Here is a 27,267-nt window from a genome sequence, read left to right on the forward strand (position 1 = left end):
AGACATGAATCATGCTTTCCAAGGGCAAACCTACACTTCAAGATCAAGTCCTCATTATTACATGAAAACATTCAGAGTGCTAATGACGAAGAACAGATTTGGTTTCATGGACGTGGAAAACCTGTTTACCACAATATCTTATTGGTGCTCATAAACATCGGCAGCCATTATAAGAAGTCATTCAGACATGGCGCTTCTGTATTTCAAATAGTTTCTTGTAGACTTCACCTTTTTTATTGGATGTTAGAGCCCAAATCATTTAAAAATCAGAACAAAGACGGGGGAAACAAAGAGAAATAATTTTACATAATAGAAGAAACAGAAAAAAAGACAATTAAAAATTAAATTAACGGATTCTGCTCATCGAATAATTGGTGCGGATCGGTCGTTGGTAACGGTAGGTCGGAGCTTGATTGTAGAAAATGGGTTTTCTCCACTGTAACAGAATAATACAAAAAAAAGTTAGAACAAGCAAAATGTTAACCAACGCTGGATTTACCTGTAAGCTCAGTCAGCCTGTGCCTTTAGGCAGGGCTGGGAGAAACAGAAAGACAACATCATATTGCCTTAGAAACAAATGTTAATGCCATACCTTAAGAATGGATGCTTCATAACCCCGTTTGGTGTTGTTTTCTGTTAAGGTGAAAAGTAAGGGAAAAAAAAAAAAGTTTAAATCGAATTATTCACTGCATATAATATGACTGAACACATTATGTAAATATAACACCACAGTAAATGGGACTGCACTAGATGTATTTGTAAAGTACCGTAACTTGCAATACTCAGAAGTGACCACATGATGTCAGCAGTGCACCATATCCGCCTTCACAACATAAAAGATACAGAAGAGTGCTTTATATTATGTCTTCCTTCACAACTAATGAAATCATTGCACTTCAAAAACAGGAGCAGGACAAGTAGTAGTCCTGGTATGAATATCCACCCAAAACGATGGGAAAAGAGCATTCTGAAACTTGTAGTTCTGCTACAAGCGGCAGCTATTCTGTTGTCTGAATATGACATAGTACTCAACCACAGTCCTAGCTGTGTGGACTAGTGCCCAAACTTCACAAGTCTACAGTGCGCCATATAGCACCCCCGAAATGTTGGTGAACTTGGAGCAGTGGTCTGGTGCCCAGCAGCCACATAAACACCTACATGATCTGTCAGTCCTCGCTAGGGAAATGGCACAGCAGGCCTACATAAGAGGACAGTGGGGATATACAAATGTTTGCTGCGCTCCCGATATCCGTTTGCCATAGAGGTCAACCAGTACTTCTATATTCATGTCCACGCCAGACCCGGAGGAATAAGATGGATTAATGGTGGCAACCTAAACCCAAATGTGCCTATAGTCTTATAGTGTATGAAAAGCTTTGCAACCATTTTTTTTATTGCTATGTAGACCAGTGTGTCGCCATGGTTACAGACTACAAATAACCCCTGTGTAGTCTGATCCTGCAGACATGTGTTATTCCCTTCCATCTATCCCCTACTTCTTACTAACGGTGTGTAGATACTGTTAAAAACGGATATAACCCTGAGGGCTTCCCCCAAATCCCCAATGTAAGCATTGCGTAGTGTAAATATCTGAGTGAGCTACAGATGTAACATGTGGAACATTTCTGCAGACCTATTGCGGTTATTCTCAGTATCTCTCATGTATTCCTTGAAGTATGGTTCTCCTTAAAAGTACTTCTTATGCATAAAGGAATAGATCCGTGTGCAGCGTTCCTCTTCACTAGTCCTGCGTATCGGAGTGCTCCTGACATTGACAATCAAGGGCAAGCTGACCTCATACAAAACACAAGAACAATGCGGGAACCGCAGCGCTGTCTTCAATGCTTTATAGCAGATCTCACGAGCTGCGGACATCTATTTCTAGAACAAAACTACCAACAATATTAACCTGACCACGAATGAGTGGTTGATCTTATTGCACGGCTAGGTGTTCGCCAGAGTACGTAAATGTGATGTAAACAGATCTTACATGTACCAACAGTGGTCATTCTCCGACTCATAGATGTCTAACATTGGTCAGGTTATGATCAAGAGACTTGATTTTCTATTCCCCACAAGGACCTGGATTTGGCCAGTCCTGCATTAACTTTTTTTTTTTTTTGGACCACATAGTAACAACCCCTCAACACTGTGGTCTGTGGATCGGAGACCCAATACAGTCCCGCACCAGGTCAAGTCACTTGATCTTTGAATCGTTGTACATTTACGTGTTGACACAAGATAAAAGTGGAGGATCGTTCTATTCATACATGATTGCGGGCCGCATCCGTATAATTTTAAGATTGATTCATTCATACAGATCAGATATTTTATGCAAGAGAATAATTGTCCCCCGTCCCCGGGTCAGATTGCAAGGGTAAATTCTGGTAATGGTTCCGGTTATAAAGTAAACGAGCGGAGCGGGCCGGGTAAGCGAGCGCCGATCAACGAGACCGCTCGTTGATCGGCACTCGCTTGCTCCTTTCACAAGGAGCTGGTATGAGGACGAGTGCTTGTTATTTCGATCGCTCGTGCACATGTATTTGTATCATGTCGGCAGCGCGTCTCCTGTTTACACAGAGAGATGTAATGTCGACAAGGATAATATTTTCAGTATTTAAAACGATACGATCAGCTGATGAACAAGCGTTTGCTCGTTTCGGGCAATTATCGGCGACGTGTATTCTGTGAACGCTCATTTGCCCGATAATTGGCCCGTGTAAAAGGGCCTTTACCAGTATGAGAGTAGAGGAGCGTGGGTTGCTGCTTTTGGAGAATATGTATACCTCTGGTGTGAATCTAGTACTCAGATACGTGCGAGACCCGATATTAAGATGTGCCGGCAGTGGCTGCTTCATTAATAAACTGATTTAACTTACACTTAGAAACTTTTGAGCTTCTGAACAAATGACCAAAATAATTTCATATCCTTGATGACGGCTTCTTAACCACTGCCAAGTTACCAAGAGCATAAAAAACATCAGCTAACAATAATACAATCTATGCCTATGTAAATTGATGATCTATTTAAAGATTTTATTCTTATAGATCTTAAAAGGCTATGTACACCTTTGAAATATACATTTTTATTTAAAGAAAACAGTGGAGGGAGTGTGATTGGTGCAACTTTGAGATACAGCTGCTTTGTATCCCGTATACAGAGCAGCTGTATCTTGCGCTGAGACCTGAATCCGTCAGGTCAGTGGCGCTGACTGGTTCAGTCAAAGCGGATCATGCATGTCTCTGACATGCAGGATCCACCTGTTATCGATATGTGATCGATAAGAGGTGACCGCTGACACTGAACCAGTCACTGCCATGACAGATAAAAGGTTTTAGCGCACGATACAGCTGCTCCTTATACCAGGATACAAAGCAGCTGTATCTCAAAAATTTGTAATAAAAAGTATTTAGAAAGTTGCAACAAACCGTGATATATATATATATATTTTTTTTTTATAATAAAAATGTCTATTTCTAAAAAGTAAATAAAAAAACCTGCTTGGTTACTTAATGTTTGTTTAGGTGAATAAGTCACATATCTTAAGGAAGTATGCACGGCATTTTATGTGGTTTGTCTCTCATTTCTGTCCTTCTAAAACAGCCTGCAGGGAAATGCGGGTGATAAATCATCAATGATGGGGTTTGTAATTATAGGGATAAACAGTAGAGGGCAGCACCCGTAGTCAGGAATCCCCTGCCTGGTACCCCTGGTACCCCCCCCCCTCCCATCTTTATTAGCAAGAGTGGAGATCCACTGCAAAGAACAGCTCTCGCTCTGGACTACTAGGAGTGCCGTAAAACACAATATTTCTCTGAAGCGATAATGTTGATGCTTCATCAGCTTCCCCCGGTAGTTGTGGGACCTCCAGCGATAAGGCAACCAGCAGCGGAGCTACCTCAAGAAAGAGGGATATCCCTTTAACTTCTTTAAAGGGGTATGCCCAACTTGGAAATTTATGGTAAATCCACAGGATAGGCCATAAATGTCTGATAGTTTCGGGTCCCAGCTCTGGGACCTTCACCTATAATCGAGAACAACCCCTGCTTCCCTGGTGCGGCAGCCGCTGATTACAGGCTAGGAGAGAAACATTTCCATAACATCCATTGAACAGAATAGATAGAGCCGCACTCCTCGCCAGGAGAATGGGGGGGGGGGGGTCGGGTGAACCTTGTTCTCTATATAGGTGTGGATATGCCATAAACGTCTAAGTTAGTAATACCCCTTTAAATGTAACATCAGGTTCTAAGATACGCACGCGCACATGCACACGCACGTGCACGTCACAAAAACAGCATCACAGTCATGTTTTCAGAGCTAGTAGCATAAAACAGAATTCTGCTTACTGGTGATCCATTACTTGCTGCAGGGGAAGGTTCTTTGGCAATAAATGGGCTAAAGGTAAATCGTTCCCGCTCGGGGGAGTTCCTAAATGAAGATTGCTCTAAGTAATCGGGTTCCGGAAGGACCATGTCTCTTTTTTCGAGTAGATTGGCCGTGCTGACGCTTCTTACTGGAACGGGGCTAGGAGTCACACTACAAGAGAACACAGTCATGTTATTATAAAGCCTAACCTCCCCCTCCCCCACACTTAACAATGGAGTCTGACACTTTCACCCGCCTCTTAAGAAATGTTTGTGTTCGACACATTGCATAAAGTACGAAGCGTTGCCAATGATGCACAGCTATTAACTCACCACGGTGCCAGCTGCTGCGGATCTATTCAAACCACCACTAAACCTGGCCAGCAGCCATGCCCTCCAGCTTTGTATGTCCTAGGTGTGTGCCTCGTCTTTTACATTGTCTGGGTATTATTGAATGTCACACGAGTATCCACTTTGAATGTTTTGAGCCATGATTGTGGTCGTGTAAAACAAGGCAGCGCATATTATTGTAAAGCATAAACTGCTTGAGTTGGTTCAGTAATTTACGCAAAGCAAACCATGGACTACTTAGGGAGGCACTACAGCTGGCATATTGGAAGCCCTACCTTGGCACTGGTGTCGATGGTTTTCCGTTCTGCTCTAGCGGCCGGGTGTAGGATGAGGGAAACCACCCTTTTCTGGATGCAGCAAAGGGGGGAAAAACAGAATTATTCAACAAAACAGTGATATTTCTGAATGAATTATGCAAATTACAGCGCTTCTGGGTTCTGACAGAATGTTTGCAATCGCTAAAAGTTTACAAATAATATATACAGTAAAATTCAGATGAATCGGCATCCTCGGGACCACGGAGATGCTATAAAATCAAGAACCATTGGATTTATTTTATTCTTTCTCAACGGTGGGTCCACAAGGGTCCTCATTTCCCCAAATTTTATTGGGCGGTCATTGATATTAATAGCCGATATTAACAATGTTATCAGAAACGCATCTGCGTGCCACTATTAAGGTATTCCCATCTTACACATTTATGACAGCCACAGTATATATGCATTACAGGTGCAATTTCTGGGACCCGCACCTATAGGGAGAATGGCTCCCAAGACCCTCGTTTTGCCGATTATTTGCGGCCGCTGCACCTTTAGACTTCAATGGAGAGGTGGCTGTTTCTCTATTGAAGTCTTTAATAGCCCTCTGAAGCCCTTCATAATCCCGCTGCCGGGGATGCCCTGCGTACTCCACATTTCAAGTAGCAGAGCAAGTTGAAAAGGTTTACCTACCATAGTAAGTGATGGACTATCGCTAGGACTACTTACAGATCGATGGGAATCCGATCACCATCGATTCTTAGGGCTTGTCCACATGTAACGGAATTGCTGCGGAGCAAAGTGGGTGTCCTTTAACTAATGTCATCCACACACTGCAGAAAAATTCAGTCCAGAAGTTGACTTGCAGTGTAATTTTAGAACCAGCATGTGAATTATTGCTGCGAAAAGTGGACCAATTCCCTGCGTTTTTCTGATGTACTGCGTAATTTGCTGCAGAATTCTCTTTTTTTTTTTTTTTTTACAGGGGTGGAAATGACATCACATGAAGAAGAATTATCACCATCACGCAGCCCTTGAAAAAAAACGCAGCAAAAATCTGCACTATTTTCTGCAGTCAAAATACGCATTGAATGGTGCAGATTTTCCGCAGTGGACTGTCTGCTAGTTGATGCGTAAATGCTGCAGAAGTTTTCTGCAGCAAATCTGTTACGTGTGGACCTATTCACACTACGGGGATTCCCGGCCGATCAAAAAACAGTCGTCACACGGTCGCAGTAGGAACAATAAACCCCAAATAGGGCTATTTACACAACCGCTTTTTTTTGACAGCCCGGTACACCGGCACGTCAAAGTCGGGACATGCCCTATTTTGAGCCGTTCTCCCGGCTCCCATAGAAGTCTATGGGGCCGAGTAAAACACGGCTGCCACTTGGATGTGATCCGAGTGACGGCCGTGCATTCTGCCGATCGCTCTCTTGTCCTCACAGCGCGAAGTGCATGTGAGGAGATTTTTTTGCTCCCTGCAGGACCAGAATCCTAAGCACTGGCCACGGCGTTGCAGACGCTGTGGCCGGTGATTCCGCTCCCTTAGAAGTCCCTGACTTCATGGACAGTGACGTCAGGGACTTCTCCTGAAGCGGAATCCCCGGTCACAGCTGTCCCTGACACCAGCCCGTCGGCCGGTGATTCAGCTCCAGGAGAAGTCACTGTCCATATAGGGACAGTGAAGTCTGGGACTTCTCCTGGAGTGGAATCACCAGCCGACGTGCCGCTGTGGCCGGGGATTCTACTTCAGGAGTAGGGGACCGCTCCAGGAGAAGTCCATGATGTCACTGGACTTCTCCTGGAGGGGTACCCTTCAGCAGCGCTATCTACAGGAAGGGGGGTGCCAACTACGGGGGGCGGGCATCTACAGGGTGCTATGTACAAGGGTGCTGTGTGGCACTACCTAGAGGGGGGCTCTGTGGCAATACCTACAGGGGTTGTGTGACACTACCTACAGCGGGGATATGTGGCAATACCTACAGAGGGCAGTGTGTGGCATTATCTACAGGGGGGCTGTGGAAGTATCTACAGGAGGAAGTGTGTGTCATTATCTACAGGGGGAAGTGTGTGTCATTATCTACAGGGGGAAGTGTGTGTCATTATCTACAGGGGGAAGTGTGTGTCATTATCTACAGGGGGAAGTGTGTGGCATTATCTACAGGGGGAAGTGTGTGTCATTATCTACAGGGGGAAGTGTGTGGCATTATCTACAGAGGGAAGTGTGTGGCATTATCTACAGGGGGAAGTGTGTGTCATTATCTACAGGGGGAAGTGTGTGTCATTATCTACAGGGGGAAGTGTGTGGCATTATCTACAGAGGGAAGTGTGTGGCATTATCTACAGGGGGAAGTGTGTGGCATTATCTACAGGGGGAAGTGTGTGGCATTGTCTACAGGGGGAAGTGTGTGGCATTATCCACAGGGGGACGTGTGTGGCATTATCCACAGGGGGAAGTGTGTGGCATTATCTAACGGGGAGAAGTGTGTGGCATTATCTGCAGGGGGAAGTGTGTGGCATTATCTACAGGGGGAAGTGTGTGGCATTATCTACAGGGGGAAGTGTGTGGCATTATCTACAGGGGGAAGTGTGTGGCATTATCTACAGGGGGAAGTGTGTGGCATTATCTACAGGGGGAAGTGTGTGGCATTATCCACAGGGGGAAGTGTGTGGGATTATCTACAGGGGGAAGTGTGTGGCATTATCTACAGGGGGAAGTGTGTGGCATTATCCACAGGGGGAAGTGTGTGGCATTATCCACAGGGGGAAGTGTGTGGCATTATCCACAGGGGGAAGTGTGTGGCATTATCCACAGGGGGAAGTGTGTGGCATTATCCACAGGGGGAAGTGTGTGGCATTATCCACAGGGGGAAGTGAAGTGTGTGGCATTATCCACAGGGGGAAGTGTGTGGCATTATCCACAGGGGGAAGTGTGTGGCATTATCCACAGGGGGAAGTGTGTGGCATTATCCACAGGGGGAAGTGTGTGGCATTATCCACAGGGGGAAGTGTGTGGCATTATCCACAGGGGGAAGTGTGTGTGGCATTATCCACAGGGGGAAGTGTGTGGCATTATCCACAGGGGGAAGTGTGTGGCATTATCTACAGAGGGAAGTGTGTGGCATTATCTACAGGGGGAAGTGTGTGGCATTATCTACAGGGGGAAGTGTGTGGCATTATCTACAGGGGGAAGTGTGTGGCATTGTCTACAGGGGGAAGTGTGTGGCATTATCTACAGAAGGAAGTGTGTGGCTTTGTCTACAGGGGGAAGTGTGTGGCATTATCTACAGGGGGAAGTGTGTGGCATTATCCACAGGGGGAAGTGTGTGACATTATCTACAGGGGGAAGTGTGTGGCATTATCAACAGGGGGAAGTGTGTGGCATTATCTACATAGGGAAGTGTGTGGCATTATCTACAGAAGGAAGTGTGTGGCATTGTCTACAGGGGGAAGTGTGTGGCATTATCTACAGGGGGAAGTGTGTGGCATTATCTACAGAAGGAAGTGTGTGGCATTGTCTACAGGGGGAAGTGTGTGGCATTATCTACAGGGGGAAGTGTGTGGCATTATCCACAGGGGGAAGTGTGTGGCATTATCCACAGGGGGAAGTGTGTGGCATTATCTACAGAGGGAAGTGTGTGGCATTATCTACAGAGGGAAGTGTGTGGCATTATCTACAGGGGGAAGTGTGTGGCATTATCTACAGAGGGAAGTGTGTGGCATTATCTACAGAGGGAAGTGTGTGGCATTATCTACAGAAGGAAGTGTGTGGCATTATCTACAGGGGGAAGTGTGTGGCATTATCCACAGGGGGAAGTGTGTGGCATTATCTACAGGGGGAAGTGTGTGGCATTATCCACAGGGGGAAGTGTGTGGCATTATCCACAGGGGGAAGTGTGTGGCATTATCCACAGGGGGAAGTGTGTGGCATTATCTACAGGGGGAAGTGTGTGGCATTATCTACAGGGGGAAGTGTGTGGCATTATCTACAGGGGGAAGTGTGTGGCATTATCCACAGGGGGAAGTGTGTGGCATTATCCACAGGGGGAAGTGTGTGGCATTATCTACAGGGGGAAGTGTGTGGCATTATCTACAGAAGGAAGTGTGTGGCATTATCTACAGGGGGAAGTGTGTGGCATTATCTACAGAAGGAAGTGTGTGGCATTATCTACAGAAGGAAGTGTGTGGCATTATCTACAGAGGGAAGTGTGTGGCATTATCTACAGACGCTGTGTGGCAAAAAAAATGTGACAAATTAAATTAATCCGTTTTTAAAATCGACAGGGAAAAAACGGATGCAAAATGAGTCAAAAATCAGCTGTTAAAAACAGAAACACGGCCTGGTTCGGAAAGTGATGCACAACGACAGAGAAAAACAGACCAAAATGGCAGTTTTTATCAGCTGGCACTCGGACCCGGTCGTGTGAAAAGAGCCTTAGGCCCTGTTCACACTAAGTTTTTTTGATGCGGAAACCGTGTCGGAAAATGGGAGGCGGGAAAAAGAAGCGACATGCCCTATCTTTGGGCATTTACGTCTCTGACCTCCCATTGACATCAATGGGAGGCAGAGAAAGTGTTTTGTCGCTGCTTTTTATGCCCACGGCATAAAACTGCCTCGCGGGAAAAAGAAGCGACATGCCCTATCTTCGGGCGTTTCCGCCTCTGACCTCCCATTGACTTCAATGGGAGGCAGAGAAAGCGTATTTCACTGTGTTTTATGCCCGCGGCGCTCAATGGCCGCGGGCGAAAAACTCAGCGAAAATCGGCGTGCAGGGAGAGGAAAATCTGCCTCAAACTTCCAAACGGAATTTTGAGGCAGATATTCCTCCTGCAAAATACTCAGTGTGAACATAGCCTTAGAGTGAAGGGGCTCCTCCTCCAGTTTTTCCCCTGCACAGTCACTCGTACCCAGCTGTGCAGGAGAAAACCTGACAGGACTTGGTTCCTCGGATCGGCAGCGGAGAAGAAGTCAGACCCCACTGATCTTTATATTATGGCATATCCTAGAGATTACCAGATGGGAATACCCCCTTTAAAATGCAACTATTATGGCATGGGACAATTTTGTTCCATGCCGGAGCTTCAGGGTTTCCGTATAATCAGGTGCCGGACTAATGAACTTTTACTGTATAAACCACTTACAGCTTGGTAACGTCATGCTCCCCATACAGCCAGCCATCCTTCTCCTCCGGTATAAGAAGACTGATGGTATCTCCCTGCTGAAAGCTGAGCAGAGTCTTGCTATTTCCTGTGTGGGGGAAAATGGTTCTGACTTTTGGCTTCTTCATGAGATTCAATCCTGTTGCAACGGACATGGATCGTGGCAGGATGCCCTCGTCTGCACCCTCTGCTGCCAAGAAAAAAATGGAGATAGTGACATGTCCTTTTCATACACCAAACCTGTACAATACAGATTCACTAAAAAGGATCAATAATTCCTTAGAAGGAACTACAATTTTGAGCAAATAAAGGTTATTAATTGTACAATGAAAAGAATACTTTTGCCAATATATTTTCTGTATCCATTCCTCAAAGTTTTCAAGATCTCTGCTTGCGGTCATTCAATAGGAACCTTCCTTGTTTACTTGCCCTGGTCATGTGATGATCACACAGGTTCACGGCTTGTTTCAAGAACCACATCTGATAACTGTACTGTAACGAGTGCATCACATGACCGGGGCAGATCTGTATGCTCTAGAAATAAACAATGTATGTTGGCATTTAATGACTGCAAACGATCATGAGGAACTGATACACAAAGTATATTGGAAAATTTTAGAACTTCTCACAATACAAAGAATAAGCTTTATATGCTAAAATCGGAACACCCTTTTTACAACTTAATTTAGACTTTTATTTGGTTATACAGAATCCACGGTTTGACATGAAGCTCTGTCAGTGCCATGGATGGCGGATCAGATTAGATATGATGGGATACACGGGCTGCTGACGCATTTCTCAGCAGACACGACTTGTAGGAATCCAGGAAAGCTGCTTGACAACATTCAGTCCTATCATGAGATGAGAGCCGGCGTTCATTTCCTTCTTCGTAGGAATACGATTTTCTAGTTCCTGATCTTTTCCTGGGCTACCTTGTTCTTCCATGTCATTTGTCCAAGCCAAAGCCGAAAAACTGCATGACCCAGCGTGTTCTTCATGTCTGACACCCAAACAGCCGAGCAGAACCCTAGGCGATATTGGTTGGCGTACTCAGTGTTTGTGACGTTCGCTCACCTTGTGACGATTTCAGTCTGTCGTAAGTCACCCTTGTAGAAGCTGCTGGGTTGTTAAACATATCAACCAGGGGACTAGTCTGTGCTCGACTGGATGGCGCCGGCGGCATCCTCAGCGTGTTCCTAGAAATGGTGTCATATTCTCCAGCCATCTGAAACACAATGGAAGAAAAATAAAAAAACGGGAGGAAAACTGAACACCATTCCCAAAACACTAAAAGCAGAGATCAGTCTGTGATGATGGTCAATAACCCTGTAGCAACACAGATGATGGGATCCCGGCACATGGGGTGTATCATGAATTCGGTCTGATCATCTCGTCTAAACCTAGTTCTATTTTACCATAGGCAGATAATGGTGGCAGTAACCATACATATTTCTCAAACCCTGCAGATGGCTCCTTTCCTGTAATCTAGACCGGCTGACAATGTGGGTCACATGGAATCATAAGCAGAACGCTTTATAGGACAATAGGTTTATACCGGTATTGGAGGCAAGTACCAGATGGCAGTAGCTTATCTTCTCACCTATACCAGCGTGGGTGCTGCAAAGGTCCGAAATGCTCCACCCGGTTTGCAGCGGTATCACATGAAGGAGATAAAAATGATGACTTCTGGACTGTGCACCTCATCCAAATAGCCAAGAAGTTCAAACCCCTGTAGCACGCTCATTGTTGGTTACTATCCACAAGCGTTTGAAAGACGTCCTCATTATTTGGATGGGTCGCACCGTCCGGAAGTTGGGTCATTTTCTCTCCCTCTTTTCAAATGTGGGTCACATGGGCCAATTTGAGGTCACCATGCCTTACTGTTGCTGGGTGACACCCAAAAAACACGTGGGAGAGCCGCAGGTAAAAGAAAGCGGAGACTTAACCACTAACTACCAGTTTATAGCCAACATGAGAAATTCGGCTCCTCAGTGGTGTTTGCATTTAGTCAATATAACATCGAAACACAGGCAGCAAAACACACGTTGTACTTCTAGCACAAGGCACCCGCATAATTACCATATCCCAGACAAGTAGTGATTTCAGCACCGCTAAGCAGAACATGACTCGGTACCAGGCAGACAGGAGAATATCTAGTACACAATAATAGCGCATGCACCAGGGTGAGAAGTGATCGTGTAATTCTCGGGGTCATACCAGTGCTTTCTTGTCCATGAGTGGAGAAGGTTCGGGGGTGCCAGATATAGGAGTGGATCCAGGAGTCTTTAGCTCTTTGATATTGTTAATGACGGTTTCCGGCACGTGTGAGACATCGCTGCACGTTTCCTGCCACTTGGGGATTCTGGACGTTAGTAAGTCAGTAGACTAAAGAAAAAAACATAGACAAATAGACTATGGTTACAAAGTCTAAGAAGAGGTTTAATATTTATGGCAGGCAATATAAATAGATGGGGAACGTAGCTCAAACTTGAGAACGACTAATCACGGGAGCTAAAACAATGTCCAATACGTGGACCAACAAACCCGATGACATGTGGAGGTCGACAACGGTTTGTGGATCTTACGTGTGATTGACTTATCCCTTGCGTTGATTCCGCATCCAATGTGCGGGTTCCCTTTTTGGATAGTTTATGGCATACAATCTGTCAGATAACACGATCACTTTGACATCATCGACGAAACGTCTCTTGTCGAGCCCTGACCTTAGTGTGTGCTCACATTCTCCTTCACCGGATACAACAATGTACACCCAAAACATATCTAGCAATAATCAACACAAAATAGTGCCCGGGGACTTTCCATAACACAGCGATCAGTTACGGCTCGGATGACAGCGGATTCTGCTGCGCCCCCAGTCAACAAACTGTGCGGACCCTGTTGGCTAAAGCTTAGCAATGGGAGTAGTAACACATTAAAAAGTAGATTTTAGTAAAGACATGGACCACATAATTAAAAATACACATAGTGTAGATGCATTATGATTTATCTTGCCATTTGTAGGATATACAGATCATCTTACTATCAAGTGAATGAATACGTGATTTGTATAATGTATGCAGCTCCCATGCAGCGGGATATCATGTCACCAGTAAGGTGGAGGAACTTGTGCACCTCGGCCCAATAGCTGCAAGCTACGCCTCTGCTTACAGTACCACAAACACATGCATTTGCCTTGGACAATCTCACCTGTATGTGGAAGTTATTCAGGTAATTTGAAAAATTACAATGCTTGTCGACCAGGAAGCAGAAACGCCTCTTCTCCTCCAGTAACGCTTCCCTGCAGCCTTCAGCTATAAACTTCTGGATGTCATTCTGATGGGAAGTGATTGTCTCCAAATACTATGAGATTAGAAATGAAGAAGAAATTAAAAATGTATTCAATGGCAAGGATAGCATAAGAATTAAACCTAAGCACTGGTCAGGGGTCTCAGTCTTCAAAATACAAGAAACCTGATGGATGCCATTATAAGTCGATGAGATCCATCCGGATTCATTGGGATCCATTCCAAAACAGATCTATCATGGCTCTGTTAGGCCCAATTCACATAGCGTTTTTGCCCTACATTTCATGTTAGTCGGAAAAGCTCCAAAAGTACACGATAAACTTGTTCAAAAGGGCTCCTTTATCCCGACGGAGACCAAAAGAGTGTCCTTTTGGTCTGCGTCGGACTGATTTACCTTTTTTTTTTGAAGGATGCAATAGCATAGCAGACTATGCTATTCCATCCTGAGGGATCCCACAAAAAGAGGCGTAAACCGAACAGTATAGGTTTTAAGCATGAAAGCCTATGGGTGACGAATGCCACTGTAAGGGTTCCATCACAGGTATACATTAAACGTATACCTTGGAGAGCTCCAGACATCAATGTCCATATATGGACAGTGATGTCAGGGGCTTCTCCAGAACTGGATTCCCTGACCAGAGCGATGCCGATGCTCCGGCCAGGGACTCCGGCTTTGCAAAGCTTCTGACTTTAGGAGTTTTCCCAGGGCCAGTCCTCGGACGACGTATCCCACTGTATGCAATACAGCGGTATAAGTTTTGGCCTTTCGTCAGAGCTATATGTCGGGTGTCTTCCTGACGTAGATCTCCGACGGAAGGCCAAAATGTGATGTGAATGGGGTGAATGAAAGCATCACACAAGTGTAAAAAAGAGCCTTTGTGCTCCCCTGTAATTTGCGGTGACAGTATGGTTTCTACATGACAGCAATTTATAGCTGTTATTCTCCATGACACAAATGGCCAAGAAATGTGTCAGCTTAGTGGTAAAAATCCATAAGAGGTATATTTAATGTATCCCCCAAATACTTATTATTCTCAGTTTGACAGAAAGCCAAATGCATGGAATGTTTATTGTTCAGTTCCCAAGCAAATTGAAGCCTAGTTTTTTATTTTCCTGGATAAGAAGCCCTGATACGCAGTATGCTCCTGACCTTGTCTGATCAACCGTCTACACGAGGAACAATGCAGAAAACTGCCAAGGACATAGACCATGAAAAATAGACTTCCGTAAACAACCTTTTCTAAGCATTCTGTATGAGGCTTTGACTACAAGCAGGACAAGATGTGTCAAGAGAAAAATAGTCCTTCATGAGAAAGTGTGAAGGGCGTCCTCCTTAAATCAGGACATCTATACATTGCAATAAATAAATCTGAGCCAATGGGTGAAGTTAAACCAACTTAAATGGTTCACCTAAGCGCCATTCGGAGCACTCGCAGTATCCGCTATATGCGAATAACGTTTCCAGTCCGTCAGCGAACCCTCTTGGCCAGTCAGGTGTGACACCCTCAAACTTGTTCTAAGAACTTCTTGCTTCATACAAATCTGAGCATTTGAGGAACTATCGATATATATGTCATCTGATGCCTTTAATTCAGGTATTTAAAAGGGACCCCTCTCTCTGGCAGACCCAGTGCATTTGAATGGCATGCATGTAATGCTACTTTTCCTCTGCAGTGACTTATAGGCTGCTTCCTCCGTTGATCAGCAAGGGACCCTCTTTGTAGCCACGCTCTTCTCTGGTGACTAGAAAAGGTACTAAAATACTGACCGCTCCTCTAATTGGGCATTTGAAAATGGGCTGCCTCAACCAGACGAGCCCTTTAGATACCTACCTCCGTTTCCCTCATGTCATATTTTGAAGCATTTCTAGTCCCTTGACTTTTCCTTCTGAGTTTCTTTAGTTCTGCCTGAGATTTCTCCAGAGAGTCCACTTTATGTTTGTGTTCGGTCTGGTATCGCTTCAGAGTAGCCTGACAGAAAAAGAAATAACCTCCATATCATTTTTATAGATAAGCTTGAGTAAAGGTAACAAAGAAATTCCATCAAAAACTGCTCGGCAACATTGAACGCGTTCCAATAGTTATTGCATGACAAGATATCGAGAGGAAAGACACGGGGTGAAAAAAGTTGCCTGAAAGTCAAATCACTGTTGCTATTGAAAGGGGTTTTTAGACCCTTAAAAATGTTTTAAGTGGCTCAAAAGGTTAAATTATGTTTAATATAGTTAAAACTTTACGTTTGGACACTAAGGCCCTGTTCACACAGCGGAATTTTTGTGAATGAACTCTCTGCAAAATTCTGCCTCCTATTCATTTCTATGGGAGTCGGACGCTTCTTTTTCCCCACTAGCTGATTTTTTCATCTAGCGGGAAAAAAGAAGTGTCCTGCCCGATCTTCTGGCGAATCCCACCCGAACCTCCCATTGAAATCAATGGGTGGAGAAATAAGTACACTGGCGATTTTGCAGTGGAACCTGCTAAGCAAAATCCGCTGTGTGAACGTACCATTAGTCACCAGGACCAAGTTCTGCCCACAGGGGCGACATGTTGTCAATGGTAAGGTCACTGCTCCAGCCAGTTATTGACCGTCATGGTCACTTGGTGTTAGTTCACCACATTTTGAGCCACTACAAAGTGCTTATTAGGGGTTGGAAAGTTCAGACAAAAGTCTGTGTGTAGCCATAGAGAGCATCTCCATCCAGAGTACACCTATATGGATGGAGTCAGTGTTTATGTATAATAACTATATTAGGGAGGCCTTTGAATAAAGTTTTTCTTGGGCCTGAAAAAAGATTCTTTGCGCTGTAACTTCGTCTAAATCTATGTTCATATGAGGGATTAGGAGGTAGAAAATCCTTAACAGATTTCAAGGGAAATCCGTGAGAAAAATCCACATTATGCGCTGATTTTTTACACAGATTTTGTTGCGGATCCACACGCGCATTCAATGGGGCTAATCCACATGGAATCCACGTCAATAAGGTTTGTGGGCGGATTTTGGTGTGAACAACCAATTAATTAGGTTGGTCATTTGCCCTATCTTGTGTGCGAAGAAAGAAAGTGACCGCTGCTGACAACAGACCAGAGGATATTACCCAAATTCTGCATTATGGTTTCTATACTGAGGTGATAGAACACAGATGGTGGAAGAACTTGCTTTACTGTCTCATGACATAGTGCAAGAGACACAATATAGAAATGTATCAGGGTCTGGCGATATATTCACCTTAAGGTTTATTCCCATTACAGAAAGCGATGTCAGATCACGAGGATATGCAATCACATTCTGATCGGTGAGGATCGACCCCCACCGATCCAGAGATTAAAAAGGGATGAAGTGCTGCTTTAACTAAAGTAGTGCGGTTGCACCTATAATCTCAGGTTTAGTGGGGATCCTAGAGGTCGGATCCACACCAATCAGAAAGTGATGGCATAGCCTAAGGATATGCTATCACTTTCTTTACAGGACTTAAGACACTTTAATGATTACTCTGGGGGATCAAAACTAAAGCAAGGGAAAAGTGGAGCCGTTGCCCATTGCAACAAATCAAGACATGAACTTCATTTTCCTAAAATGATAGCTGGAATTTGATTGGTTGATATGGGCAACTACGCAATTTCTTTCCGCACACGTCTCCCTAGTGTACCTACCTGACAGAATTATCTTATAGTGACTGTATTGTTTCAAATTCAATAGCTTCCAAAACCAATAACGAAATAAAGAATGACGCCAGTCACCATCTCTTATGTATAAGCGCTTTTAAGCTGTGCCATTCCCAGGCACAGAAAGTCCCAGATATAGGGCCAGCGCCAAACTGGTGTATTAAATCTTTTTCTTTCGCAGATATAGAATAGATCTTGATCTCCACATTCTGAAGACTAAAAAGGCTGAACACAGATGTACTTACAGACGTACTTACATTCATATATTTTACATCTTGCTCCGTCTTCCTTTCTAACTCGGCAATTATTTCGCTATGGAACTTTCGGAACTGTAAGATAAATTTTTAGCGTTATTCCTCTGACTACAGTTGTATATACCACAAGTATTAAAATGCAGATGTATGCAAAATCATAGCGCAAATAGGACCATACAAATACTACCAATAAATGTGGGGTCACTTGTGGTAACCCGCTTGTATATTAGGGACTTGTGTCTATAATATATTTTATAATTGCTTCCATTAGGAATGGGACTGATAAAGTAATAGAGCAGAGTAATGAGATTTCCAATCATTCCCTCACCAGGCTACAGCTCAGAATAGACAATTCTGCCTCCATCGATTATTAGATGGCGCCCGCTCAGAAAGATAGTGATTCTGATAGTACGGGAAATTACTGACATATTAGGGACTTTTTGTATATGCAACTTTGTAATATATAAACATAAGTTCACCTGCGGTTTAGGGAGTGTTTTTAATCAGTTTGATGTTGTGGTGCCGCAGTTTTAAGAACCTAAATAAACACAATGGCGGATTGCCGGGTTCTCTCTCTATCGGTACGTCTGTTAATTAACCAGAACGGCTCCAAAAAGTGTGTCTCCCTCTGGAGGACTCAACGTGTCCGTGCATTATAAAGACAGCTGATTGATTTCAATGGGCACCTTGTAATGCTTTATTTTTCCTGTGGTGGCACTGCAGGGGAACTCAACACTTCCTGCCTGCTGATTGCTGGAATACTCCTGTGATCAGCTTATTTTTGGTGGAATTGCAGACTGCCTAATGTTAGTAATAGCTTTGGACATTACACACATACTTTTCTGGAATCCTTATTGTCAATATACCATCATTCTTGGGCGTCTACTTCAAAATATCTGGCAATCACTGGATTTTCAAAACAGAGTCTGTAGACCAATGAGCCTACAACTTATTAATCCGCAACCGAGAATCTGCAGACATCCACAGAGTGCAGAGAACTACTTAAGCCTATGTCGGACTCATTAAGTAACGGCGTTACAACGGTATGGAAGCCGGCCGGCAATCACGTAAGTCTTAGGGTATGTGCACACACACTAATTACGTCCGTAATTGACGGACGTATTTCGGCCGCAAGTACCGGACCGAACACAGTGCAGGGAGCCGGGCTCCTAGCATCATACTTATGTACGATGCTAGGAGTCCCTGCCTCGCTGCAGGACAACTGTCCCGTACTGTAATCATGTTTTCAGTACGGGACAGTTGTCCTGCAGCGAGGCAGGGACTCCTAGCATCGTACATAAGTATGATGCTAGGAGCTCGGCTCCCTGCACTGTGTTCGGTCCGGTACTTGCGGCCGAAATACGTCCGTCAATTACGGACGTAATTAGTGTGTGTGCACATAGCCTTACGATTAAGGTTTGTAAGAAGAGGATACGTACATTTTCTTCTAGGTTTTCATTCAGCTTTTTGTGTACACTGGAGATTTCCAGAAGGACCTGGCCTGTGAATAAAAAGCACATGACTTGTGTTATTCATAGATAAATCAATAGATATTAATGTTCCTTAATAGTTTTCGCTTATCTGAAACTGTAATAAACCAAACAAATTGCACACGTTGTTCTTTAGATTTTCCGCATGTGTGTTTGGGAATTTCCATGCAGGTCATACTGCAAGGGTTACCAGCATGCTGCCTAATACATTATAACTTATTACCAGACCAGTAATGTAACGTGCCGTGGAGTCATTTAGACAGGGTTCTATATACATAGCCTTTAATCACAGGGTTATATTCTATGTCCACCGTTGCAAACTATTCTTTATTATTGTTCCAATGCATCCCGAATAAAAAATAAAGCAATGTTGCAAATAGTCTTGGTTGAAAATATCCTACCGTTTTGTGTATACAGCTCCTATGCAGACCTATGTGTTTCCCCCCCCTCCCCCCGAATTATTGCAAATTCATCATTTTACTTTGTTAATTGGAGATATGTGCTGGAACATTACAGTTTAATTTGCATGCACTATATTCTTGATTTTCTCATTGTCCATTCATCAATTCTAAAACATTCCCATCAGCATACATTTTTACAAAAATCTGGCACCCCCAAATAGAAGGATGTAGCTAAAGGGCAGTGTGTCCCTACACGGCAACCAGTCTGCCTCAAATGACGGAGACAGAACTGGAAACTGACCGCAGGAAAGAGGAACAGCTGCTTGGTTGCCATCAAGTCATTCACCATCTTAGAAAACTTAGAGAAAAAGAAGTCATTACGCCATAGATGTAGTGAAAAAATTAACATATTTTATTGGGACATACAACATAAAGGGTATTACATAAAATTCAAAAACAGATCCGAATAAAAATAGGAGCACAGTGTGGCGGCTTCAAGGATTTTATAAATTAGGGGTATTCGGCCCACCGTAACACAAAATCCCTGGCAGTAAGTCACAAACCAGAATGGATAATAGGTGATCCAGTCTAAATAAATTAATTATTGCATACGTAACAATGAAGATAAAAAAATGCTAGTGGAGATAATAAATGCAAAGTATCCGCAAATTTGGAGCGAAAAAAAGACGGAGACAGAACTGGAAACTGACCGCAGGAAAGAGGAACAGCTGCTTGGTTGCCATCAAGTCATTCACCATCTTAGCCCGTTTTAGTAATTACATTTTCTCCATAGGTAGAGAACCCCTTTTAACTTGCACAGATCACTCACTATACGACAGCTCACTTTAGGACCATTAATGTACATATTCAAACACGACTTTTAGTGAGCGCAGGGCTGGCATCAGCACCAGGCAAACCTAGGCAGGTGCCCGGGCCAACTGGGCTAGGGGTGGACCCATGATGGTCTGGATAAACATGCACGAGATGAACCCTATTTGTGATCATAGTTTGCTTCTGTATATTTACTTCGATTAGTACTAATATTATCCTCTATGTAAAGATGTGTCCTTTGCTTGAATTTGGTTTAGGACTCCAATTTCTCATGAACCCAATTCAATATCGCGACATGCTAGCAAAACCCTGGACAGGCTGAAATTCACATCAGAGCCACCTGTTGCCCACACAGACACATATAGCCTAGGCATCTTGTGACAGAGTATCTCTAAATCATGTTTTTTGATTTTGTTTTAAAAGCTAATGATATCTCACCACACTTCAGGATATGTTGAGATAAGAGAAAAGGTAAGGAAGGACACAGTTAGCAGAGCTAGGAGCAGCGTCGCACATTAGTGTGTACAGACGACACAACCTTGAAGTTTGCGCATAGGCCAGATACACAGACGAATATCTTACATTCCACTTCAAGAATGAGATGTGACATAAACCTCATCCTCCATGGAGTTTATTTTTATTTGCTCTTTTACCTCATCTGTATAAACGGGAAAGGCGAGACCTCGACGTACTAAACAGCCAAGAAGTGAAGCTGCTCATACTGGCTTTTCCGCTTCTCGGATTGTTTAACCTATTATGTACTTTTCCATTACCAGTGAATGCAGGATAAATATTCAAGAACCTGCTGGCACGTGGACAATTCTTAACCTCTCGTCACATCAGGTTTCAATATAACCATTGCAAATCTTCTAAAAAATAAATAAATCCAACAAGTAGAACAAACGTAAGAACCGAGCAGTAATGCAACTACAAGTCTAAGCGAGCCCTGCATCTGTCCTACTTTCCTCCATGACACACAAGGGAGCTTAAGATGTCTAGTTAAAGTGTAACTAAACTTTCAAAAAACTTCTGACATGTCAGAAGTTTTGATTGGTGGGGGTCCAAGCACTGAGACCCCCATCAATCGCTAAAACGAAGCATCAGAAGCGCTCGGGTGGGCGTTGAGCCCCTTAGTTTCTGATCGGCTTTTCTCGGAAAGCCCAGCAATTTGTGTACGGGCTCAATAGAAAGTCTATGAGCCAGTACACCGCTGCTCAGCTTTTTGAGAAAAAACTATCAGAAACTAAGCAGCTCAACGCTCACCCGAGCGCTTCTGATGCTTCGTTTTAGCGATCGGTGGGGGTCTCAGTGCTCGGACCCCCCCAATCAAAACTTTGGACATGTCATTATGACATGTCACGAGTTTTGAAAGTTTAGTTACCCTTTAAGAAAACCCATTTCAAATACGCTATTAGGGCATCCTGAGTTAATAGAGGGGAGTCCATCACTTGGGCATCTATCATCAAAAGCTGAAAGCAGCTACGAAAAGAGTCTCTCGTTCTGGAGGACCAGCACGTTCATGCATTACATGGACAGCCCATTGATTTAAACGGGCACAATGTAATGCTTCATTTGCCCTCTGGTGGCGCTGCAGGGGAATTAAACACTTGCCGCCAGATTACAGCGGATTGCTGGGGGTTTCAGTAGCTAAACATCCTGTGATCAACTTATTTTTGAGGGACTCTTGTAACAAAAAGGAAACGTCTAAATCGGAGAACCCCTTCGAACCAGAACCAACATTATACAGCCCCCCTCCCATGTTGCAAAACCAAAGGAGGGGGAGCAGCATTTCTGCATTGTAATCAAGAGTGGAAACTTGTGCCAACAAGGAAAGGTAAATGTTGAATTGTAACATTGTGAGTGTGGAAAGTTCTGATTGGCAGCTTCTCAACTATGCACGGAGCATTCCTGAAACAAGAAATAACATGGCATCCACAAGTGACGATGGTTACCGAGCAGAGGAAGACGAAATACAAAGGAACTGATTCATTATAAAGGATCAATGGCGTCCATGGACCCCAGCAGTAAAAAAAAAACAAAAAAAAAACAGACCAAGTATCAACGAGGCGCATATACCCCCTCCCACAGTTCTTGATAGAATATATTTCATATAAGGCTTCGTTCACATCTGCGTTGGGGTCCCGTTCTGACCAGAGGCTTCCGTTTCCATCATCGACGCTATTGCTCCCACCAAAACGATGGGTCCGGTGCACAACAGACACAAATGGAAACCACGGGCACCGGATCCGTCACCATTGAAATCAATAGTGATGGAAACGGAAACCTCTGGTTTCCGTCGGTGTCAGTTTGAGTCTGCTCAGGGTCCCGTTTTGACGGAGACCTACGACGGAACGTCAGAACGGGACCCCAACGCAAATGTGAACGAAGCCTAAAATATATAATCCGATTTTATGTCAATAAATCGTAATCATTGTATAAATAAAAAATATGCAACTTCCTAATTAATGGTGTATCAATTCATCATTTTCAAGATCCCTGCTTTCAGTAAGTGAATGGAAACATTCCTGTTTACATCCAGCGCTGTAAATCTGACCTGATCGTGCCAAACAGAGATTGGCTGCCAAGGTCAGGCGATGGGTCATCACGATGGATGAAACGTCATCACATTTTTAACAGAAAGCAACGGGGGACAGAGCAGCCTGGCAAAGTGAAAACTATGGAAAATTGCTAAGGCTCACAATAGCGTTACGGCTTATGCTCCCAACGGTGCCATGGGAGCTATGCTGGGTCCGTTTGGAACAGATCCGAATCATGACGGACGCCACCGACTTATAATGGGACCTGTAAAATTTCAATTGGGGTTTCTTATTTTTTTACAGCAAAAATACCGTGACCCCTGAAAAAAAAGCTAAAAACTTGAACAGACCCGAAAAGGAGTATAGTATTACTTTAAAAGATCAAGTTCATACAGTCTAACTTTTCAAACTAAAAAAACCAAACCCTTAAATCCAATTACTTGCCCACCGGTTATTTAGTGGTTATAATTTTCACACTAAGAGCCTCTTGGACGCAGAATTTATTTTTTTCCCCAGAAATGTATATTCTATGGTAACTAAATTTAATTCATCCTAAATTGTGATATCTGGCTGCGGAGTATTCTCATAATGGGAAATGAGACGCCCAGACTGTCTGGACCACCAAAAGAAATCAACAAATATCGACTGAACCAACCATTGTTCATGCCCAAAAAGCAGCCCAAATTCCTTCAAAAAGTGGCGCATACTTTAGTAACACGGATGCTGTATGGTATGAGATGTATATACATCACCCGGGGAGAACAATGGGGCAGCACATAATCAGATTAAAAAGTCAGAAAAGGAATTAAAATCTTTCATCAGATTAACATTTTAAGCAGAGTGTTCATGCCAAACCACCGCACCACTGACCACATCTTCACCCTGCGCAGCCTCATCAAGAGCCACGTCCACAATACAAAGCATGGGAAGATTTACGCCTGTTTTGTGGACTTTAAGAAGGCCTTTGACTCAGTGTGGCACCCGGGCCTATTCCTGAAACTGCTGGAGAGCGGAATAGGAGGTAAAACCTATGACGTCATCAGAAGCTCCTACACAGAGAACAGATGCAGCGTGAAGGTGAACGGGAGAAGAACGGCTGATTTCCAGCAGAGCCGAGGAGTCAGACAGGGCTGCAGCCTCAGCCCAACGCTCTTCAACATCTACATCAATGAACTGGCCACAGCTCTGGAATCCTCCTCAGCACCAGGTCTCACCCTCCATGACACCCAGGTGACATTTCTGTTGTATGCAGATGACCTTCTGTTGCTATCGCCAACCGGGAAAGGTCTCCAAGACAACCTGCAAATCCTAGAAAAATTCAGCTCCACGTGGGCACTACCCATCAATGCAAAGAAAACCAACATCATGGTGTTCCAGAAGAGAAACTCAAAGTCCCCCAGGAACCCGACCTTCACACTAAATAACGCCACACTTACAGCGACCGACAGGTACACCTACCTGGGCCTAGAAATCAACCAATCAGGAAGCTTTAAACAAGCCATAGAGATGCTGAAAGACAAGGCATAGATAGATAGATAGATAGATAGATAGATAGATAGATAGATAGATAGATAGATAGATAGATAGATAGATAGATAGATAGATAGATAGATAGATAGATAGATATGAGATAGATAGATAGATAGATAGATAGATAAACAAATATATCTAGCAGCACCGGTGTATGGTGGGTGCAAATCCTCAGGAACAGACCACGCTCCAAACTTGATAATATTCAAAAAATAGGCAGCACTCCGCAGTAAATGTGAAAATAGGGTACTTTTATTGCCCCCTGTGCAACGTTTCAGCTCTGTCCTCTAGAGCCTTTCTCAAGCAAATAACATGTGATACATTCCAAGTATATAACATAGTGACAATCAAGTGTGTGAATCAAACATAATCAAAGAAAAAGTATATAACAGCAACAAAAAAATAAATAGCGTAATAAATACATAGTAAAAAGTGACACATCAGAATTAAACATATAGTGTCAAAGTAAGATGGATAAGCAACAGTTAATGTGCATATAACTCACAATACAGTTAAAGTATCCAATTAAGAGTAGTGTTCACATGTGTGTGAATCATGTGTGAAACATAAAAACAAATTAAAATTGAAAATCACCTCAAAGGACGTGCTATCACGGCGCCGCCATAGCGGTAAGCGAAAAAAACGCTATTGCGCATGCGTTGGAATATTGCCATGTTCTAAATATTGCGGATATCCGGTATGCATTCGCGCATGCGCAATGAAGCGCAGACGCGATGCGGACATCTTTAAATAGGGAAAAGTCCCATTTGTTTAGGGTTATATCAAAAGGTATGTGTATATATATCTTAAATAACCGAATCATACCATAATGGGGACTATATAGCTCCCAATCTAAGATAAAGCTTTATCAATGGAGAGTGTGAATACATTCAAATGAATGTCCCAACAGGGCATCCAAAGAGGAGAGAGGCATAAGCGCAGCGGTACAGCCCTGTTCACACCAGAGTTTTAAGTATTGTTGTTAGAAATGGAGTTCAAGGTGTGGCCGGTGGCCATTCTATAAATGCCCATCCCCACCTCACTAGTGGGTAAAACAAATACAATGCAGACATGTCATATGTCCCCTTGCCGTATTGTTTCCCGTAACTCCTATATTTGTTCTTTGAGAAGTCAAAATAAATACCGCATCTACGTCCAAACCTCTCAATCCTATAGGTTCTATCGATATGTATATAATACACCCTCTAGAGATATAATGGCATACTACATATACTGATATATATTTTTTTATAGAATATTATAATATGATATCCGCAAAAAATAAAAATTGCAAAAATTCCATGAAAAATATAATAATTTTTAATAATATTGGATAATAATTATACACAGAAAAGTCCGTGATATTCTTCGTCTGTCGAGGTAATCTTCAAACAAGTTCAAAAGAACGCTCTAAAGAAAAATAGAGAAAAATAAATATCAATATTTCAAACAGGTAATAAAACCAATAAGTATACATGTTAATAATTACTGATAATAACATCAAGTGTATCAACATAATGGGGCATGATGGAAAGAGGAAGGAAAATCTCTCACATTACTCCACTAAACGCATAATCGACATTGAGCCCATTTGGTTTCAGGGTGTTGAGCCTATTGATCCATTGCAACTCCCTAGTTTTTAATAGTCTAGTCCTGTTGCCACCTCGTCTCAGGGGGGGTATGTGATCCAAGATCCAAAATTTTAGTTGCTGTTCTGTATGGCCCATCTCCGAAAAATGTTTCGAAACAGGTAAATCCAAACGCTTTTTTCTAATCGTATACCTATGTTGGTTTAATCTGATTTTTAACTCAAGTGTGGTTTCACCCACATATAGTAGATGACAGGGGCATTGTAGAACATAAACAACAAAATCTGTGTTGCACGTTAGAAAATGTCTAATCTGGAAGATTCTTTGCGTGATGGGGTGTGTAAAAGTGGGGCCTTTTTGTATAAGCTTACAATTTATACAATTTAAGCAGGGGAAACAGCCAACCCTGGGTTTAGCCAGATATGTCTGTCCAGTGGATTTAAGGGACCCAACATCGGTTTTCACCAATCTGTCCCTAAGGCTTTTGGATCTGCGATAAGAGAGCAGCGGATATTTCGAGAATTCAGGAATATGTGTCAAACAATTGTTTAACATAGGCCAGTGCCGTCTGATAATATCTGTAATAGCCTTACTCTGATCTGTAAATGTTGAAATAAATGGAATACGATCCATTTTTGATTTAGTTTCCTTAGGTCTAAGAAGTGTGTCCCTATCCATTAGAGCTACTTTTGACCTATGCTTATTCAATATTCTTGCTGGATAACCCCGAGTACGGAATCGATTGATCATGTTTCCGAGAGTCACGGTGGCGGTGTCTGTGTCACTGACTATCCTTTTGACCCTCATCAGTTGGCTAGTTGGTAAATTCTCAACCATACTACGTGGGTGGTTGCTGCTATATAGAAGTAGATTGTTGCAATCTGTAGGTTTTGTGTAGAGCTCAGTACTGAAGGTGTTGTTATTGATCTTAACCAGGACATCTAGAAACTGAATCTCAGTATCTGACTGTACCAATGTAAATTTGACCTTATCATCATGCATATTAATGCATGAAAAGAAGTCCAAGAGAGTATCACTATCCCCTGACCAAATCATGAAAATATCGTCTATGTAACGCCACCACTTAATAACATGTTTAAAGTGGTGGGATCCATAGACAAAGGCCTCCTCAAATGATCGCATAAATATATTGGCATAAGTGGGGGCAATATTTGACCCCATCGCCGTTCCTTGTAGCTGGAGATAAAAATTGTCACCAAAGAGAAAGTAATTCATACTTAGAATAATCTCTAATAATTGCAAAAGGAAGGTGCAGCAGTCAGGTGTATAATCCGATGAATTGAGGAAATTATTGACCGCCTGTATACCCCTGGTATGGTCTATCACAGTGTATAAATTAACCACATCAAACGATACTAATGTGACTTTCGTATCCACAGGTAGAACTACTTCATTAAGTTTATTTATGAAATCAGATGTATCCCTAATATAAGAGGTCGCCCCGATGGCATATGTTCTTAAAATTTTATCCAAAAAAATGGCAATGTGGCAGAAAATAGAATCAACCCCTG

The 27,267-nt window shown here is 43.2% G+C and overlaps 1 protein-coding gene across 1 annotated transcript; it reads right to left on the reverse strand.

Moving 5' to 3' along the window:
• Positions 1 to 26,971, reverse strand: LOC142664426 (BAR/IMD domain-containing adapter protein 2-like 1). Its single transcript, XM_075843493.1, has 12 exons — positions 26,329 to 26,971; positions 18,797 to 18,858; positions 17,361 to 17,432; positions 15,274 to 15,411; positions 13,344 to 13,496; positions 12,354 to 12,521; positions 11,211 to 11,361; positions 10,119 to 10,326; positions 4,992 to 5,063; positions 4,348 to 4,537; positions 593 to 633; positions 1 to 436 (listed from the first exon to the last, which is right to left on the reverse strand). Exons 1-12 carry the CDS (start codon positions 26,969 to 26,971, stop codon positions 361 to 363), a joined length of 1,974 nt encoding a protein of 657 aa, XP_075699608.1. The 3' UTR covers positions 1 to 360.
• Positions 26,972 to 27,267: the final 296 nt, after the last annotated feature.

Source organism: Rhinoderma darwinii, chromosome 12 (assembly GCF_050947455.1).
Source record: "Rhinoderma darwinii isolate aRhiDar2 chromosome 12, aRhiDar2.hap1, whole genome shotgun sequence".
In the NCBI taxonomy this organism is placed as follows: Eukaryota; Metazoa; Chordata; class Amphibia; order Anura; family Rhinodermatidae; genus Rhinoderma; species Rhinoderma darwinii.

Coding starts and splice junctions, on each gene's coding strand:
- LOC142664426 (XM_075843493.1), bottom strand. CDS start 26,971: ATGAATTACTTTCTCTTTGGTGACAATTTTTATCTCCAGCTACAAGGA. Junction 17,433..18,796: donor ATGAAAACCTAGAAGAAAAT/GTACGTATCCTC, acceptor TTTATCTTACAG/TTCCGAAAGTTCCATAGCGA. Junction 4,538..4,991: donor CCATCGACACCAGTGCCAAG/GTAGGGCTTCCA, acceptor GTTCTCTTGTAG/TGTGACTCCTAGCCCCGTTC.